The following is a 16638-nucleotide window of genomic DNA, read 5'->3' as shown; positions in this document are numbered from 1 at the left end:
CTGCTAACCCGGACTTTTTACGATATATCAGACATTAGTCTGGATTGCACCAGCGGTTTTTAACCTCAAGTACTAATAGGATCGATCGAGCCTTTCCCAGAATTTAATTATATAAGCCAAATATGATCGACAGAGGAGCCTTTGTAAAATACTGCAGACACTAGGCTTCGGCCCGACTGTGACGGATATTGATGCAAACCAATGAGAACTAAGTCCTGAGTAGGGAGAGGGGAGGATCTGGGCCCCTACCTATGGTGGGGGAGGGGGCAATTCTCCCACCGCCCACTCGCCACCTTCCTCTACCCCAATACCTTTGCTCCCTCTCCCCCTCCCTTGCCTCTGACCACTTCCTGCTCCCTCCCTCCCTCTCCCTTGCCTCTGACCACTTCCTGGTCCCTCCCTCCCCTTCCCCCACCATACTCCATCAAACCACCGTGGTTCCTCCCCCCTTTCCTCCCCTTCCTGTCTCCCTGGGGAGGGTTATATCCCCCTACCCATCCTCCACACCACTGTACTCCCTCTCTGCCTTTCCACTTTGTCTTGTGGTGTCTGTCTCCCACCTCTATGCCCTCATACCACCCCTCCAGGCCTCCCCCCATCCCAATCCCACCCCCACCCCCTGTAGTATGCCATCTGCTTACCTTCCCCCCCCCCGGCCTAAAGTATTATACATCATTGTTACTATTCATGTCGTGTGTTTTCATTCAATACCAATTACTGTTTGTGTAATTGGATACACTGATGCAAAAAACATAGAATGTGTGTTTTTTCATGTTTTTTTAATGAATTTCCATGTTTTCTGTATTTTTTGGGGGGGAAGATTATGTTACTGGCCCAAATATGTACCTGCCAAATGTTTTTAGCATATGCTTATCCTTTTGATGTATTTCTTTGTACTCTTTGTTCACCATAGCATATGATAAGTCACTCTCTCTGTGATGTAGAGTTTCGGCTGAGTCTTGGGCAATCTCAGCTACGATTAGCACTCAGGTAATTACCTCCCTTGACCCTCCGGACCTTCCACCGTGCATCAAAAGTTTTATAGCCTGTCCCAGGCTTTTCCTGTTGGGTTTGTCACATTTTGCTGTATTTTTTATGTTGAAGTCTATTGGAGTACTTTTCCCAGTATTGCCTTGCTAGTTCAAGACAATTTTATTTATTTCCAGCCTCCAAATTGCCCTGCTATCGCTTGTGTGGGAGTGGAAAATCTTTTGCCGTTACTGTGGCTCACCTCAGGGCTAATCCTCCCGTGAGCCAGCAATTTGTCCTATGAATTATCCTTTTTTTTTCTCTACACTATCCACTCCATTATTTGACATACGTATAGTGTATGTACTATATATATAGTAAATCCTCTTGTTTGGACGCATTTTACTTTGACACCTCTTTTCGCGCAGGAAAAAAGTTTCCGAGTTGTCTCACAATTCACGAACTTCCCCACAATTCGATGCCCCCAGCCGGCAGCCAATGACACATACCGATGCTCATATGTTGGCGACCACCCTGTTCACCATAACTGACATGGCAACCACCTTCAATGCATACACCAGCCTGAGGCTACCAACATCCTAAAAACCTTGACTGATCTGAAGACTCAAGTGATGGCCGTCTACAACAGAAACATAAAGGAGCAGAGACAAGCCCAGATCACACAATATTTTCACGAGAGACAGAATGCGGCTGCTATTCTGCAAGACTTGGACGTGCCAGCAGGGGTGGATGAAGGAGGAGAAGTGGACAGAGAGGAAGTGGAGGTGCTGGAGCCTGAATTCAACTTCGAGGGCTTCAGCATAGGTGATAAGGCTTCCCCAGAGAGGTCCATGTCACCTAGTAACTAGCCCATCTACCCTCAACATACCTTCACCTGCCACTCAAGCCAGTTTTCACTTTACTTCTGGTAAGGATTTTTGGTGTTGCAGTTCTTTATAACAGCTTTAATGTCTTTTCAGGTACATGCTTATTGTGTTATGCTGTTTTAGCACTAATAAACACTCTTCATTTAATTTTGGGCAGGGCCTGTTTGGTGTTACAGTACTTTCTGACAGGGTAGGTATATGTCCCACTGGAACGCTCCTCTATTTTCCCACTGATTCTTAACTTCACAATTCAACGTTTCGCACTTTGTGCGGTTTTAGCGGAACATCCACAATGCGAAATAGATAATTTACTGTATATACACACTGAGGTGGTTTGGCCATGTGGAGAGGATGGAGGGTGAAAGACTGACGAAGAGAGTGTATGTGAGTGAGGTGGAGGCCGAGGATGAGATGGAGGGATGGGGTGGAGAGGTATATAAGAGAGGGGGGTGTGAGTTGGGAGCAGGGCAGTGAAATGGCGGGGGACAGGGCGACTTGGAGGCGATTTGTTTGTGGCCACTCCAAACGGGATTGAGGCGTCTGGCAATAGATAGATAGATAGATAGATAGACATACATACATATATATATATATATATATATATATATATACAGGGTGTAATGCGACGTATGACAAAAACTTACACCAATGATCTATCATGTAATTCTGAGTATATTTTGTTCTATAAACATATGCTCTCCGCGACCCCAGTTCAGTACCCAGCATTCAGCTGTTTTGTGTAAAAGCTCGTCTCTTGCATGTGCCATTGGGTGAGAGCTTCGCAGGGCGATGGGAGACGAGTATTATTAGCTTATACTGTACTATACATAAAAATCCCATAACCTATCAGTACTCACAAGTTTTAAGAAGAAACTTTACGTAGTCTATTGATTCTTTAACATCGTCATGCATTTAAGCAATTCTTTTGCACATATCGACTGTAATTAAGGATTAAATTCAAATTTTATGGCTTGCAAGGGAGTAGGGAGGGAGGGAGGAAAGGCTGGTGTGTTGTTGCCAGTTATGTAATATTTGATTTGTAGGATGTTGCTACCAGCATTCTCCTAACACCCACAGCTCATTCAGTGAAAAAACGTTATTCTAAAGGGAGATTAGCCTCACTTTAAGTCAGGAAGAATTTTGTTAATCACAATTTTTCTGTTGCAAGTAAACATGGCGCCACCGGGTATCTCCACCTGTGTTCCTCTCTGCAGCACTATCATCTCAGAATCCGTAAAAAAAATACACGATATCTGTATATTCTTCATTGCTGTACGTACGTGGCATGCTGTTTCATGAACATGTGAAGCTGAGCCCGGTGAACAACAGAATGCGGAGAACAGTAGTTAAAGTGTGTGCCTCCCCTGCAAATGTTCCCGTTCAAATGACACTGACAGTGGACGCAGGGTTCCCAAGTCCTTATCATCAGTCTCGATAGTTTAGTCATGAAAACTTGCTAGAAGTCGCTAGATAATAAACACTGCAAAATATCGCTAGAAAATACAATAAAATCTCTAGAATATCACCTAAAAATGGCAAAAATATCCAGAATGTAGCTAGATATCATGTTGCCAGATGTTAGTGCCACCAGTAGAAGCAATAAAATAGGTCTAGTCACATAGTCGTTACATTGGCAATCCTGTGTCACTGTTCTCACGTCAACATATGAAAAAAATGGTGCCACGTTTACTTGCAGCAGAAAAATTGTAATGAATAATAATATTACTCCTGACTTAAAGTGATGCTAGTCACTCAGTACGGTAATGTTCTTTCACTGAATGAGCTGTGGGTGTTATGATAATGCTGGTAGCAAAATCCTACAAACCAAATATTACATAACCGGCAACAACACACCAGCCTCTCCTCCCTCCTTCCCTACTCCCTTGCAAGCCATAAAATTTGAATTTAATCCTTAATTACAGTCGATATGTGCAAAAGAACTGCATGAATGCATGACTTGATGTTAAAGAATCAATAGACTACATAATGTTTCTTCTTAAAACTCGTGTATACTGACAGGATATGGGATTTTTATTTATAGTACAGTATAAGCTAATAATACTCATCTCCCGTCGCCCTGCGAAGCTCTCACCCAATGGCACATGCAAGAGACGATCTTTTACACAAAACAGCTGAATGCTGGGTACTGAACTGGGGTCGCGGAGAGCGTATGTTTATACAGTAGTGCACCAACTTTCGCTACAGCAGGATTCGCGGAATCCACTTTCGTGGCATGCACCAAATATTCCCTAACTTCCACTTTCGCTTGAAAAAAATCGATTTTCGCGCACAAATTTTGGGTTTGGGACAATATTTTGAACTTTGAATTTCCTGCACCGCCCGCCCGCAACCCACCGCCATCTTGAATGACATCATGTCAACACTCTGTCCACCCATTCCTGTCATTGTGTACGAGCGTGCTAGCTCCATTGTGTTGGATTCTCACGGTTCAATGGCCTCTACTATACCTGGTAGTGTGGGGAAAGGGCCTGGTGGTGTGGGGGGAGAGCCTGGTGGTGTGGGGGGAGGGCCGGGAGGCAGTGGTGGTGATAAAAAGTGGCTGGGACATTCAAAGTCGGTGCTATCCCTACTGACAGTGCCATAGAGGAGCTTAACCTGGATGAAGATTTCGATGGATTTGTTCAAGAGAACCTAGCACAAAGGGAAATTCAGCACAGAGTGGAAGTGTTGCATCAAGTTGCATCTGAGGAGGCAGAGAGAGAGAGAGTGGTAGCGAGGCAGCAAGAGGTGGCGCCAATACGTCTGGCGTGGCTAAATAAGCCCGCCACGCGCCTCGGATACTTACCCCCAACATCCATTAAACACCTCAACCTGGTCTCTGTGGTATGTTTCTCCTCATATAATGTGTACTGTACAGTTTTTATTGTTTGTATCTCACAATGCAATGTACAATAGTGATTTGATGTACTGTATTGCAAGTGAAAATGAAAATCTGATGTTACTTTAGGATAACCAGGAACCAATTAGCCTTTTTGCAATAAAGACAATGCCCCAACTTTCGCTAATTCCACTTTCGCGCATTATTTTTGGACCCAATTAGGCGCGAAAATTGGTGCCCCACTGTAGAACAAAATATACTCAGAATTACATGATAGATCATTGGTGTAAGTTTTTGTCATACGTCGCGTTACACCCTGGATATATACAGTACGACCTCACTATAACAGACTAATTGGGGCCCAAGCCAGTCTGAAAAAGGCGAAATTTCGATAAAAGCGACATCCGGATTTCCCCCTGCTAACCCGGACTTTTTCCGATATATCAGACATTAGACTTTTTCTGATATATCAGACATTAGTCCGGATCACACAAACAGTTTTTAAACTGTTTTGACTATTATTGAGGTACTGTACTGTGTTATAACTTCACAACATTAATTAAATGGTATAATATATATATAATTATACTGTACTGTACACTAATAAACATATCTTTTACTTACCTTATTGTGGTGAACATAGCTGAAGTGGTCAGGCAGTCTGGACTGCTTCTGGCTTTAACAGATTTTTTTCCGATATATAGAAATTTAGTCTGTTAGCTCCTTGAGTCCGATAAAAGCGAATTCCGGTCTACTGAAGTCCGTTATATCAAGGTTTTACTGTGTGTGTATATATATATATATATATATATATATATATATATATATATATATATATACACAGTAAAAGTCCATTAATCCAAATGGCAGTGGACCAAGAATCATTCAGATTATCAGATTTTTCGGATTTTTGGGTGGGACCCCAAGACAATTTCATGTTTAAACTGAAATTTTACCAAATGGATCACTTTTCATTAATCCATAATACAGTATGGCACATATTAAAATTACTTTATGATTGTATTACACAAATTTTTTACTTAATAATGTATTACTGAAGACATGAACTGTAACTGGTAAATTAAGAGATGTTATGGGTTGTTTAACTCACCAGTAATGCGCAGTGTTGAAAACAGCAGTTGTAAGCATTTTTTTTTTCTTTCTTTTTTTTTTTTTTTATGCGAGGAAGAAGGAACCAAAGGCCATGGCCCGCAGTAACAGTTCCCTCCAAGAGAAAAACAAAATACAATAGAGAGCCAAATTCAAGATCCGATCATTTTGAGATGCCTGGACACACTGCGTTTGAAAGACTGGAGATCATAGGCAGCAGGAAATACAGATAGAGGGAGACAGTTCCAGAGCTGACCTGTTGCATAAATGAAAGACTGGGAGTAACGGTTAACTCTTGCATTAGAGAGCTGGACAGAAAAGGGATGAGAGTTTGCTGCCAGACGGGTGCTACGTGCCCGTCGTAGAGGTGGAGGAATGCAAGCAGACAGTTCAGAGGAGCAGTGACCATTAAAGTAGCGATAGAAAAGAGATAAAGATGCAACAGTGCGGCGAAGAGACAGAGGTTGAAGGGAGTCAGTAAGAGTAAGTTCAGGGTTAATAATAATATGCACACATTGTAAAAGCACAAAAACTTAATATGTATTACAGTGGAAAATTCCTGAATCCTACGGTACAGTATATTTCACTTTGTCACTTTCACTCATCGTCCTCGAACATCAGCTCAGGACTACCTGCTTGTTCTAGAGTTCCATAAGGTGCCTTCTTTGGAGTGTGGGTAGTTGGTCTTGGGTCGTCATCAGTGGATTTACCTGCCTGGTTGCTCATGCACTTCAGCCAGTCATGGATATCAGCCTGCCTGACAGCCTGCGCACGTTTCTTGTAAAACTCATTTCGCAAGATATGGAAATTGATCACCTCAGCCCTATTGTAATGATTATTTTGTTCAGTGAAATGCACCAGTTTATCAAAGGATACAGAAGCTTCCTTCCATGAAACTTCCATGACCACACCGCTCGGCACCGGCACATTTGGCACCCAGTTTTTTTTTTTTTTTTTTTCCCAACCTTCTTCAAAAATTCAGATTACTGGGATTTTCGGATTATCAGTGTTCAGATTAACCCGCCGCGTCCCGTTGACGTATATATACGTCCACACGTTATGTCACTGTCAGTCCCGTTGACGTATAAATGCACATCAATTGCAAGGTCCCTAATTTGCACAATTTTCAATTTTCGCACGTAATTTTTGGTACGTATACACAGGACACCTTCCTCTACAAGATGCCAGGCGGGGACAATGCCTTATCCCGCATGACCCCCCCCCCCACAAGCCACTGTCTCAGCAATTCACCTGTTACCAGTGACCTGGCCAGTAAAGACATGTCGTGCCACGGTATGAAATTCATGGCCAGAGTGATTCCCCAATCGATGACAATGTTGAGGACAAAGTTTACATTGCATTAGAGGAAGAAACAGTCAGAAATGATGATCAGGTAATGTTGCCAAAAAAAGGTCAGGTATGTTGATGTGTTTGGTTAGTGAAACAATGCTTATACTGCCTATATTACTGTGTGAAACACCAATATAGTCTTGTACTACATATAAATTCGTACCAAATAAATAAAAAAATACCGTTTATGAGTGTGTGGAATGGTTACCCTCCCACAGAACTCGTTTTCTTTGGAGCCAGCCTGATAGAAAACCCAGTAAGGTAAGGGGTACTATATCGAATAATTTAAATCTCAGGTGAGCGATTTCTCTATGAATTTTCGATGTTTCTCACCAGCATCACTCTTCTACCATATATTTTCATATCATCCATTTTCATTTATCTAATTCTGTGTTGCCCCATGAGAAGCAAACGAGCCCGGGGCTAAGTAAGTTGGTCCTTACATTAAGATGAGAGTGACCAGCCTCACTCATCCCTGAGTGGCACTATGAAAGCAATAAACCCCAATCGTCCCTTGGATATAAACCTACACCAGCTCAAGCCACCTGGAGCACCTTAATTACCCACTAAACCACCAGGCACCATAATCTGGTTCTATGGTTACCACCCAGAGTAGTAAATGGTTTCTTGATGTACAGGAAACCATCTGGCTTGTCACTCAATGTACAGTCACCCATAGACAGAAGGAAGAGGAAAAAATGAAAGAAGGAAGAGAGGAAAGGGCAGTCACACGAGCAGCATGACACTGAGTAAGTGGATATATCTTCCCTACCACAAAAAGAAAATCATCACCCCAACTGCATACACTGACTTTTCCTTTATAAAGTTGAGAGAATAAAGTACAGATGTCAATTTTAGGTAGAGTACTTACTTCTTTCTTTTTATCTCTGTCTCTTTCCTTTTCTTTATCTTTTTCCTTCTCCTTCTCCTTTTCCTTGTCCTTCTCTTTTTCCTTCTCCTGAATTTCCATAGGCTTGATCTCCTCCTTTTTAGTTTCTTCATCCTTAGTTACCAATTCTTTATCCTCTTCATCCTTAGATCCTTCTTCCTTGTCCTTTTCTTTATCTTGGTCCTTCTCCTTTTCCTTCTCTTTATCTTTGTCTTTAGTCTTGTCCTTGCTCTTCTCCTTGTCTTTGTCTTTGTCCTTGGTTTTGCTGCTCTTCTCCCTACGTGTAGACTTGCCCCTGGATCTTGAACGTGACTTCCTCCTTGACCGAGACCTTGAGGTGAAAAAGAAACAGATTAGCCAATATCAACAAACAGGCAACAGAATTTTACTGTACACAATTTTTTTTTTTTTTTTTTTTTTAAACAAGGAAGAAGGAACCAAAGGCCAGATGCCCATAAGGTTGCTCCCTTCATGAAAAAACAAAAGAAAGATAACAGAGAGCCAAACAAAGATCTGTTCAGTTCATTTTGAGGTGCCTGGGTACACTGCATTTGAAAGACTGGAGGTCATAGGCAGTAGGAAATACAGATAGAGAAAGCCACTTCCAGAGCTGACCTGTTGCATACATGAAGGACTAGAAGCAAAGGTTAACCCCTGCATTAGAGAGCTGGAAAGAAAAGGGATGAAAGTTTGTTGCATGACAGGTACTATGCACCTCTCATAGTGGTGGAGGGATGCAAACAGTTCAGAGAAGCAGTGACCACTGAAGTGGCAATAGAAAAGAGATATTACAACACTGCGGCAAAGAGACAAAAGTTGAAGGTAGCCAGTAAGAGGAGGAGACTTCATGAGACAAAAAGCCTTTGACTCCACCTTGTTGAGAAGAGCTGTACGTGGGTGGCCTCCCAACATGAGAGTTGTGCTTTATTCAGGGGCAGTAAACCCAGTGTATAAAGTCAACAACCGCAGCAGTAAAGAAGGCACGGAGTCAGCTTAGCACACCCAATCTCTTGGAAGCAGATTTTACAAGAGTGGTAATATGATTTTTCCAAGATATATCCCAAGAGAATGAAACCCCAAGTATGATTATGGATGATGCAAGATTGTGCTGGATATTATTAAAAATTAGAGGATGGATAGTCCTGCTGAAGATTCTGATGGGCTGAAAGGTGTAAGAATTGAGTTTCTGAGGCATTAAACACAAGATTACTTTTACCCTAATCACAAATATAACCCAAGTCAGACATTAGGTGTGTCAATGCCTCATCTCTCATTTGTTGAAGTAACTGCTGAGATGGACTCTGTGAGATGTGAATGGAAAGGTGAAGGGTGGAGCCATCAATGTATGAGTGGAAAAGAGTTAGATGTACAGCTTAGAAGATCACTGATGAATAGAAGAGAGCTGGTGATAGAAAAGAACCCTGTGGAACACCACTATTGATTGCTTTAGGAGAACAGTGGCCATCTACAAAAGTGGCTATACACTGACCAGCAAGGACGCTATAGAAGGCACAGACAGAAGGAGAGAAACTGTATGAGGGCAGTATGGAAAGTAAAGATTTATGCCAGACTCGATCAAAAGCCTTTGAGATGTCAAGTGCAATGGCAAAACTTTCACCAAAGTCCCAAAGGGAGGATGACCAGAAGTCTGAAAGAAGGTTAAGAAGATCACCAGTGGAGCATCCCTGGCGGAATCCATACTGACAATCAGAAAGAAGGTTGTGATAGGAAAGCTGTGAAGTTCCTTTAAATTTTTTTTGTTAAGAATTGATTCAAAAACTTTTTAAATACAGGATGTTAAAGCATTTGGGTGATAGTCAGCTGGGAATGGTCACCCCTCTTTGGGACAGGTTGAATGAGAGCAAACTTAGAGCAAGAAGGAAAGGTACAAGTTGACAGATAAAGATGAAGGAGTTTGCCTAGACAGCGTGTAAGCACAGATGCACAGTTCTTGAGGACAATAGGAAGGACCACATTAGGCCCATATGCCTTGTAAGTGAGGCCAATGATGGCAGAAAATACATCAGTTGAAGAAATTTTAATGTCAGTCACAAAATATCAGAAGATGAAGGAACAGCACCAGAATCATCTAAGGTGGAACTGGAGGAGAAAGTCTGGGTGAAGAGTTCTGCTTTATCAGTAGAAGAGACAGCTACAGTCAGTAGAAGAGACAGCTACAGAGCTGTCAGGGTAGAAAAGCGGGAAGGATAATGAGGTAAAGTTGTAAGAAAGAATTTTGGCAGGGTACCAGAAGGAGCAGGAAGAGTTTGAGTTGGAGAGTTCAGAGCATTTAGTCAATCTGTCTATCTATAGCCCGACACTCCACTCCATTTAGCATTTAGTACGAATGAAATTACTTTTAGCAGAGCAAAGAACAGACTTAGCATGAATCCGGACAGAAACATAAAAGAAATGAGATTGAGGGGTGGGTTGGCTCCAGTACCTTTCGTAGGCCCTCTCCTTGTTGTGGACAGCATTGAAACAAGCATGATTAAACCTTTTTTTTTTTTGTTTTTTTTTTGCATTTATCACAGCATAAGAGAAAGGACTGTATGCCTCCATGTCTGAAAGAATAACCTCCGTAATGCGTGAGGCACACTTAGATGACTTTCAGTCGGGAAAGCAATAATCATTCCAGGAAAAATCAAAGAAGTACTGCCTGAAGGGCTCCCAATCAGCAGATCCAAAGTGCCATGGCTGCCGCTTCTTGGGAGAGTCCACAGGCATTACCGGAGCGACAGGAAAGGTTAAGGTGATAAGGTTGTGGTCAGACGAGCCCAACGGAGAGAAAAGATTAACAGCATCAGCAGATGGATTAGTTGTAAAGAAGAGGTCAAGTACAGTATGCTGGAACTCTCTCCAAGGTGATCACGGATATGAGTTGGGTGCTGTACAAGCAGTTCTAGGTCATTATGGATAGAAAAGATGTAGGCTTGTTTAATACGCAGATCTGTGAAAGGAGAGGAGAATGAAAGGTGGTGGTGAATGCTGAAATAAACACTCAGCCGTAACACTCTGTACTGAATAAAATAATCTAGAGGTAACTGGACTAGAATGCTGTACTAGAGTTGACCAACCATGACAGGATTAATGATACGGTACCCAGGCATGGGGCAATTACAGGGGTATTGTAATCGATTACGATTACTTTGCAAACTTCAGATTACGATTACGATTATGATTACAGTAAAAGTAAGAGTAATCGATTGCGATTACAATTACATAAGAAGTAATCATGATTACAATCATGATTACATGTACTGTTATGCACTGTATAATTATGAGCATGTTTCTTTTATACTTGACACTGATTAAGTAAAAAGCTGGTTAGTTTTTAAAAGCAAAAACATCGTCCAGTAATATAAAACTGATATTTTCTAGGGATATACTGTATATCTTATATGCAAACCATTTTAATAAGAACTGCCTGCGTAAGGAAGGACATAGTAAGCTCTGCAGAACCTATGGAGACTGATACTCTGGATAAAACTATACTGTACAGTGCTATGTCCAGTAAGCTGTTTCTTTATTTTTTTGCCAATCTGCAATACATATGTGTTTTAATAATTCAAGCACCGAGACTTTTCTTCACCTTGTCCTTGACCCTTTCATTCTATTAACTTTTCTACCAACTGAGATCTTCTCAGGTGATATTATTCTAGATTAGGGAAGATATTATATGAAAGCTTCTAAGTGATACCCTACAATTCACTTTTGTTTTCATATTATGGACTTTTATGGTGTATATCTGACTGTTTGACAATGAACTACAGTATTTTATTCATGAGGAGTATTTGTAGAAGAATAACTCACCTGGGGCCTTGTAATCGTAAAAGTAACCATGATTACGATTACAACAAGAGAGTAATTGATTACGATTGCGATTACTCTGAAAAAATGCCTAAGTAATCGATTACGATTACACAAAATTCTGTAAACGATTACAATAATTTACGATTATCCCACGTCTGATGGTACCAGCATTACTACCTGGGCTACTATGAGTCACTCATACCTGAATAAAATCACCTGGCATCAGCTCAAGTAAAATACTAACATTTTCCACACCATGAGAAGATCATGGCATTCCTGTAAGTTTTATAATACCAGTAATATTCCATTATTTTGGAATTAACTCCACATATACCATACACAATTTATTACTGCAATTAGTGATATTAACCTAAGGGAGAGGTACTGTTGAGGAGGGGGTTCAGGATTATGCTTGGTTCATTTTGACAAATGGACAGGAATGGATGGGAGGGGAAAAAAAAAGACGAGAATATTAGTTCTTTATTTCCCTAGTGTTTCAGACTACACAGAGTCCAACCTCACAGAGTCTGTACATAGGCGAGGAAACCAGGGATATTCATACACAGGACGTCCTGGGGACATTTCTTGTGCCTACTGTTGATTGACTGCCCTCCTCTATTGTGTTGACCTGACCCTGAGCAGGATTAAGAATAGCTCCTTCATCAGAGTGAATACCAGCCAGTTTATAGAGGATAAAGGTGAAAGTAACATTAACGAGAAGTGTTATTTATACTTTACCTTGAAATGGTTGCCCTAAAGTTCATATATGTGAGACTGGGAGAGATGTTGCAAAAAGACTATCAAAACATAAGGTAGATGTACGTAGGAATAACACTTCAAATTCCCTAGTCTTGCATACGGATAAGTGCCAACATCCACCAAAATGGAAGGAATCTATGATTTTAAAGAAGGGGTTAGACAGAAAGAAGAGAAAAACTTTAAAAGCAACATAAAGAATGCAAGGAGCAGAGAGAGAGAGAGAGAGAGAGAGAGAGAGAGAGAGAGAGAGAGAGAGAGAGAGAGAGAGAGAGAGAAAGAGAGAGAGAGACCGTCCAGTGCTTGAGGATGCAGAAAGAAGAGAAAAACTTTAAAGGCAACATAAAGAATGCAAGGAGCATGACGAGAGAGAGAGAGAGAGAGAGACTGTCCAGTGCAGAGGATGCAGAAAGAAGAGAAAAACTTTAAAGGCAACATAAAGAATGCAAGGAGCATGACGAGAGAGAGAGAGAGAGAGACTGTCCAGTGCTTGAGGATGCAAAAGTGGACATAGGTGGATTGACAGACCAAATGGAAAGGGTAGAGTATGAGAAACCAGGAGTATGCATTGGGTATATGTGTGGGAGTTGGTGAGAATGAGAGAGCAAAAGAGGGCACATGTATTGTTGTGTGCGAGAAATGAGAATACAAGAGAGTATGGCACAGCTGATTCAAGGATTGTTGAATAAGATAGAAAGTGGGGGTACAAGCATGGGTGACTGTGTGTGTATATATGCTGACAGAAGACTGACCAACAGAAGACTGTGCATGCAGAGTGAAAGAAGAGTTCTGGGTAAATGTGGAGGCATGCAGGGAAAAGTTTGGGAGTAGTGAGAGTGTTTTTGATTGGACAAGAATGGAAAAGTAAGGAATGATAATGGATGGAGTAGTTGGTGTGTGCCTGCAGAAGTGGATGAAAATGGTAGTGCTCAAGTGGACATAAACACACAGGATGGGATGGTGACAGCCAATACCCTCTTTAGGCACAAAATTATCCACAGGTATATAAGGCAAGTGATGAGAAGGGGGGGTGGTGAGCTGAATGAATGGAAGGCAATAACTGATAATGTATCTGGATGAGAGAATGAGAAGATACTGTACAGGTATTATGTGCTACATGTGAGAGCCTGCAGAGGTTGGGAATGTGGACTCCCCGACTAGTGCTGTAAACAATACAGTTTGACACACCAATGTATCACTGGTATTAGCATTCTTTCTGATATCGAACCGATACTGATACAGGTACATGTATTCATTTCTGGTTCTTTTATATTCTTCCTCTGTTCTATCATTACTTCTCTTTCTCGATTTGTTCCATGTCTTATCCCTTTCCTTTTTGGCTGTTATACACCTTTTGTTTAACCAGTCATTTTGACACAAACTTTTCCACACCCGTATTATAGAAACCTAGAAATATATCCCACTTCTTCTGCGTCTCTCATTTCTCAGAATTCTCCCCAATCCACTTCTTTGAAAAATATTCTCAATCCTGTAAAGTTTGCTTTCCCAAAGTTGTATCATCCATGCCTGTATAGTTCATCTCTTGTCTCCCCATTTCCTTCTATCGTTGGGAACTCTATCACTACATGATCACTTTTTGCTATAGGGCACAGATATTTCAGGGATTCAATTGTATCAGGTTCTTTGGTTAGAATTAAATCTAGTCTTGCTGGAGTGTCATCCCCCTTTAAATCTTGTCTCTACAGTAATATGACCCTGTGAGTCATTACATTATCCATTGCTACATTTAATAGTATACTGCCCCACAAATCTTCACTACTTCCTGAGTCCCACTCCTCCCAGTTTACCTCCTTACAACTGAAGTCCACCATCAGGATTATGTTGTTACTTTTCTCAATCACTGTCTGTGGGTATCTAACCATGTTCAACATTATCTCTTGATATTTCTCCTCATTCTATGCCCATGTCTTGGGGGGGGAACATATGCTATTGCAATGCTTCTCTTGCCTTTCCCTCTGGTTTCTATTACTATGTTTATCACTTCAGCCATACCTTCTCCCAGTTCTACACTATCCACATTTAGACTGTTTTTCACAGTTAGCATCACTCCTCCTCTCATTTTTTCTTCTCTATCTCTTCTCCATAGTTAGTATTTCCCACTTCCCATTTGGATTTCAATATTCTCTCTTAGATTGGTCTTTACGAAGCACATAATGTCTGGCTCATTTACCCTCAATAAATCGTCTGTTTCTAGCCTTACTGAGATTAGACCATCTACAAAAGCATATGCCACTTTCAATCTTTTTGTACTTTTTTTTTTTTTCCTGTCCTTCTCTCTGCCTCTCTCCTTCAGTGTCATTTCCTCAATTTCTGATCCATAACTCTTCAATGGAACTCTTGTCTTCTCTTCCTCTGTTCTCTGGTCATTTTTTTCATTCACTTCCTTAACAAGTTCCTTTATTTTATCTCTCTTTTCCTCATTTGCATCACTTCTTATCCAGATATTTTTTAATCCTTCCTTATCTGTTAATATCCAGGTCATGTTGTTTATTTCATTTACTGTGACCTGAGATTTAAATTTTACTTTAAGTGGCCTTGTCCCTCCCTCCTCCTGGGCTTCATTCTTTCCTTCCATAACTATTGACACTTCGCTCTTCTCTGTTCTTCCTTTTCTCTTTCTGACCTCACTGACATCAGTTTGTCTTCAAACCTGAAATAATCATGCATTTTTCTTGCCTGCTGCATCTCTGACAAGTGATTTAGTACCTTCATCATTTTCTTCTTCACCTTTTCCTGGTTTTCCTTTTTCTGTTTTACCAAAATCTCCTTAAGACATCATCCTGTTGTTTTTTTTTCCACCCCTTATGGTGTTCTTGGATTTCCGTGATGTGTTCCTTGTGCATCTTAGTTTTAGATTCATATTTGTCAAGTTCACATTTCATCTTGTCCCTTTCCTCCTCCAGCCTCTTATTTTCCCATTTAAGCAGTTTTATTTCACTTGCGGATGTTGCTATCTATATATCTATTGCCAGACACCTTAATCCCGTAAGGGGTGGCCACAAACAAATCGCCTCCACGTCGTCCTGTCCCCCGCCATTTCACTGCCCTGTTCCCAGCTCACACCCCCCTCTCTCATATACCTCTCCACTCCATCCCTCCATCTCATCCTTGACCTCCCCCTCTCTCTACCCCTCTCAACCTCACTCACATACACTCTCCTCATCAGTCTCTCACTCTTCATCCTCTCCACACGGCCAAACCACCTCAGTGTGTTTCTCCTAATGCTTCCTATCACATCCACACCCACACCACAACGCTCCTTCACTTCCTCATTTGTCAGTCTGTCTCTCCACGTGATTCCATATGTTCCTCTCAAATAACTAATTTCCATTGCTCTCACTCTTGACTTCTGTCCCTCCAACATGGTCCAAGCTTCACTTCCATTTGTTAGAGTTTGTATCACAATGCTGTCATGTTTCATTACCCGCTTTTAATTCAGACACCTTTCTCTCCTGGTCAACACTGCATGAGCTGACGCTCTCTCACCTCTTTCCCAGTTCTTTTATCTCCTTCTCCTGTTCCGAGGTTCATTCTTATAATTCACTAATTACTGCCCATACCTGTTTTAATTCCTGGGCATTCTTCTCAGCCATTTCCTCCATACTTGTTACTCGTTTATGGTTCAGCTTGGTACTTCCATTGCTTTGGTCATGATTGGAGAACCCCGAGAATTCACTATGATTGGATGTAAACAAAGAACTGCTTCTCTCTGCTGTGGTGCAATCATACAAAATTTAAAACCATCACTGTGTTTTACTCTTATCTGACTGACACCTCTGGCTTATTTTCACTCACATGAGACGGGACCAACACTCTCGCATTCAATTCGCATATTCACAATAGGCAGGCTTCCTTTTCGCCACCGATTTTGCGTTATTTTCCCACGATCTGCATGGAGCTCTGCCTCTGACGACATCCTCTGTGTGCTGCGTGTGTGTGTGTGTGCGTGTGCGTGTAATTCACCGAGTCGGTCAGGATCACTTTATGGTCGTGATCATCAGCTT

At 41.4% G+C, this 16638-nt stretch overlaps 1 protein-coding gene across 3 annotated transcripts in view; it reads right to left on the bottom strand.

Moving 5' to 3' along the window:
* The window catches only part of Srp54 (splicing regulatory protein 54), a 130142-nt gene that overhangs the window by 68617 nt on the left and 44887 nt on the right, over positions 1 to 16638 (bottom strand). For all 3 annotated transcript variants that reach the window (XR_013896317.1, XM_080268072.1, XM_080268073.1), the window contains exon 8: positions 8027 to 8375. Coding sequence is in view for 2 of the 3 variants with exons in the window: in XM_080268072.1 (XP_080124198.1) it covers positions 8027 to 8375 (349 nt within the window). In the remaining variant the exon portion in view is untranslated. The remainder of the gene's footprint in view (positions 1 to 8026; positions 8376 to 16638) is intronic.

The sequence above is a fragment of the Coenobita brevimanus genome, chromosome 26, assembly GCF_032717465.1.
Source record: "Coenobita brevimanus isolate Jiangsu-jjx chromosome 26, ASM3271746v2, whole genome shotgun sequence".
Classification (NCBI taxonomy): domain Eukaryota; kingdom Metazoa; phylum Arthropoda; class Malacostraca; order Decapoda; family Coenobitidae; genus Coenobita; species Coenobita brevimanus.
This window is presented reverse-complemented; position numbering and strand designations above follow the sequence as displayed.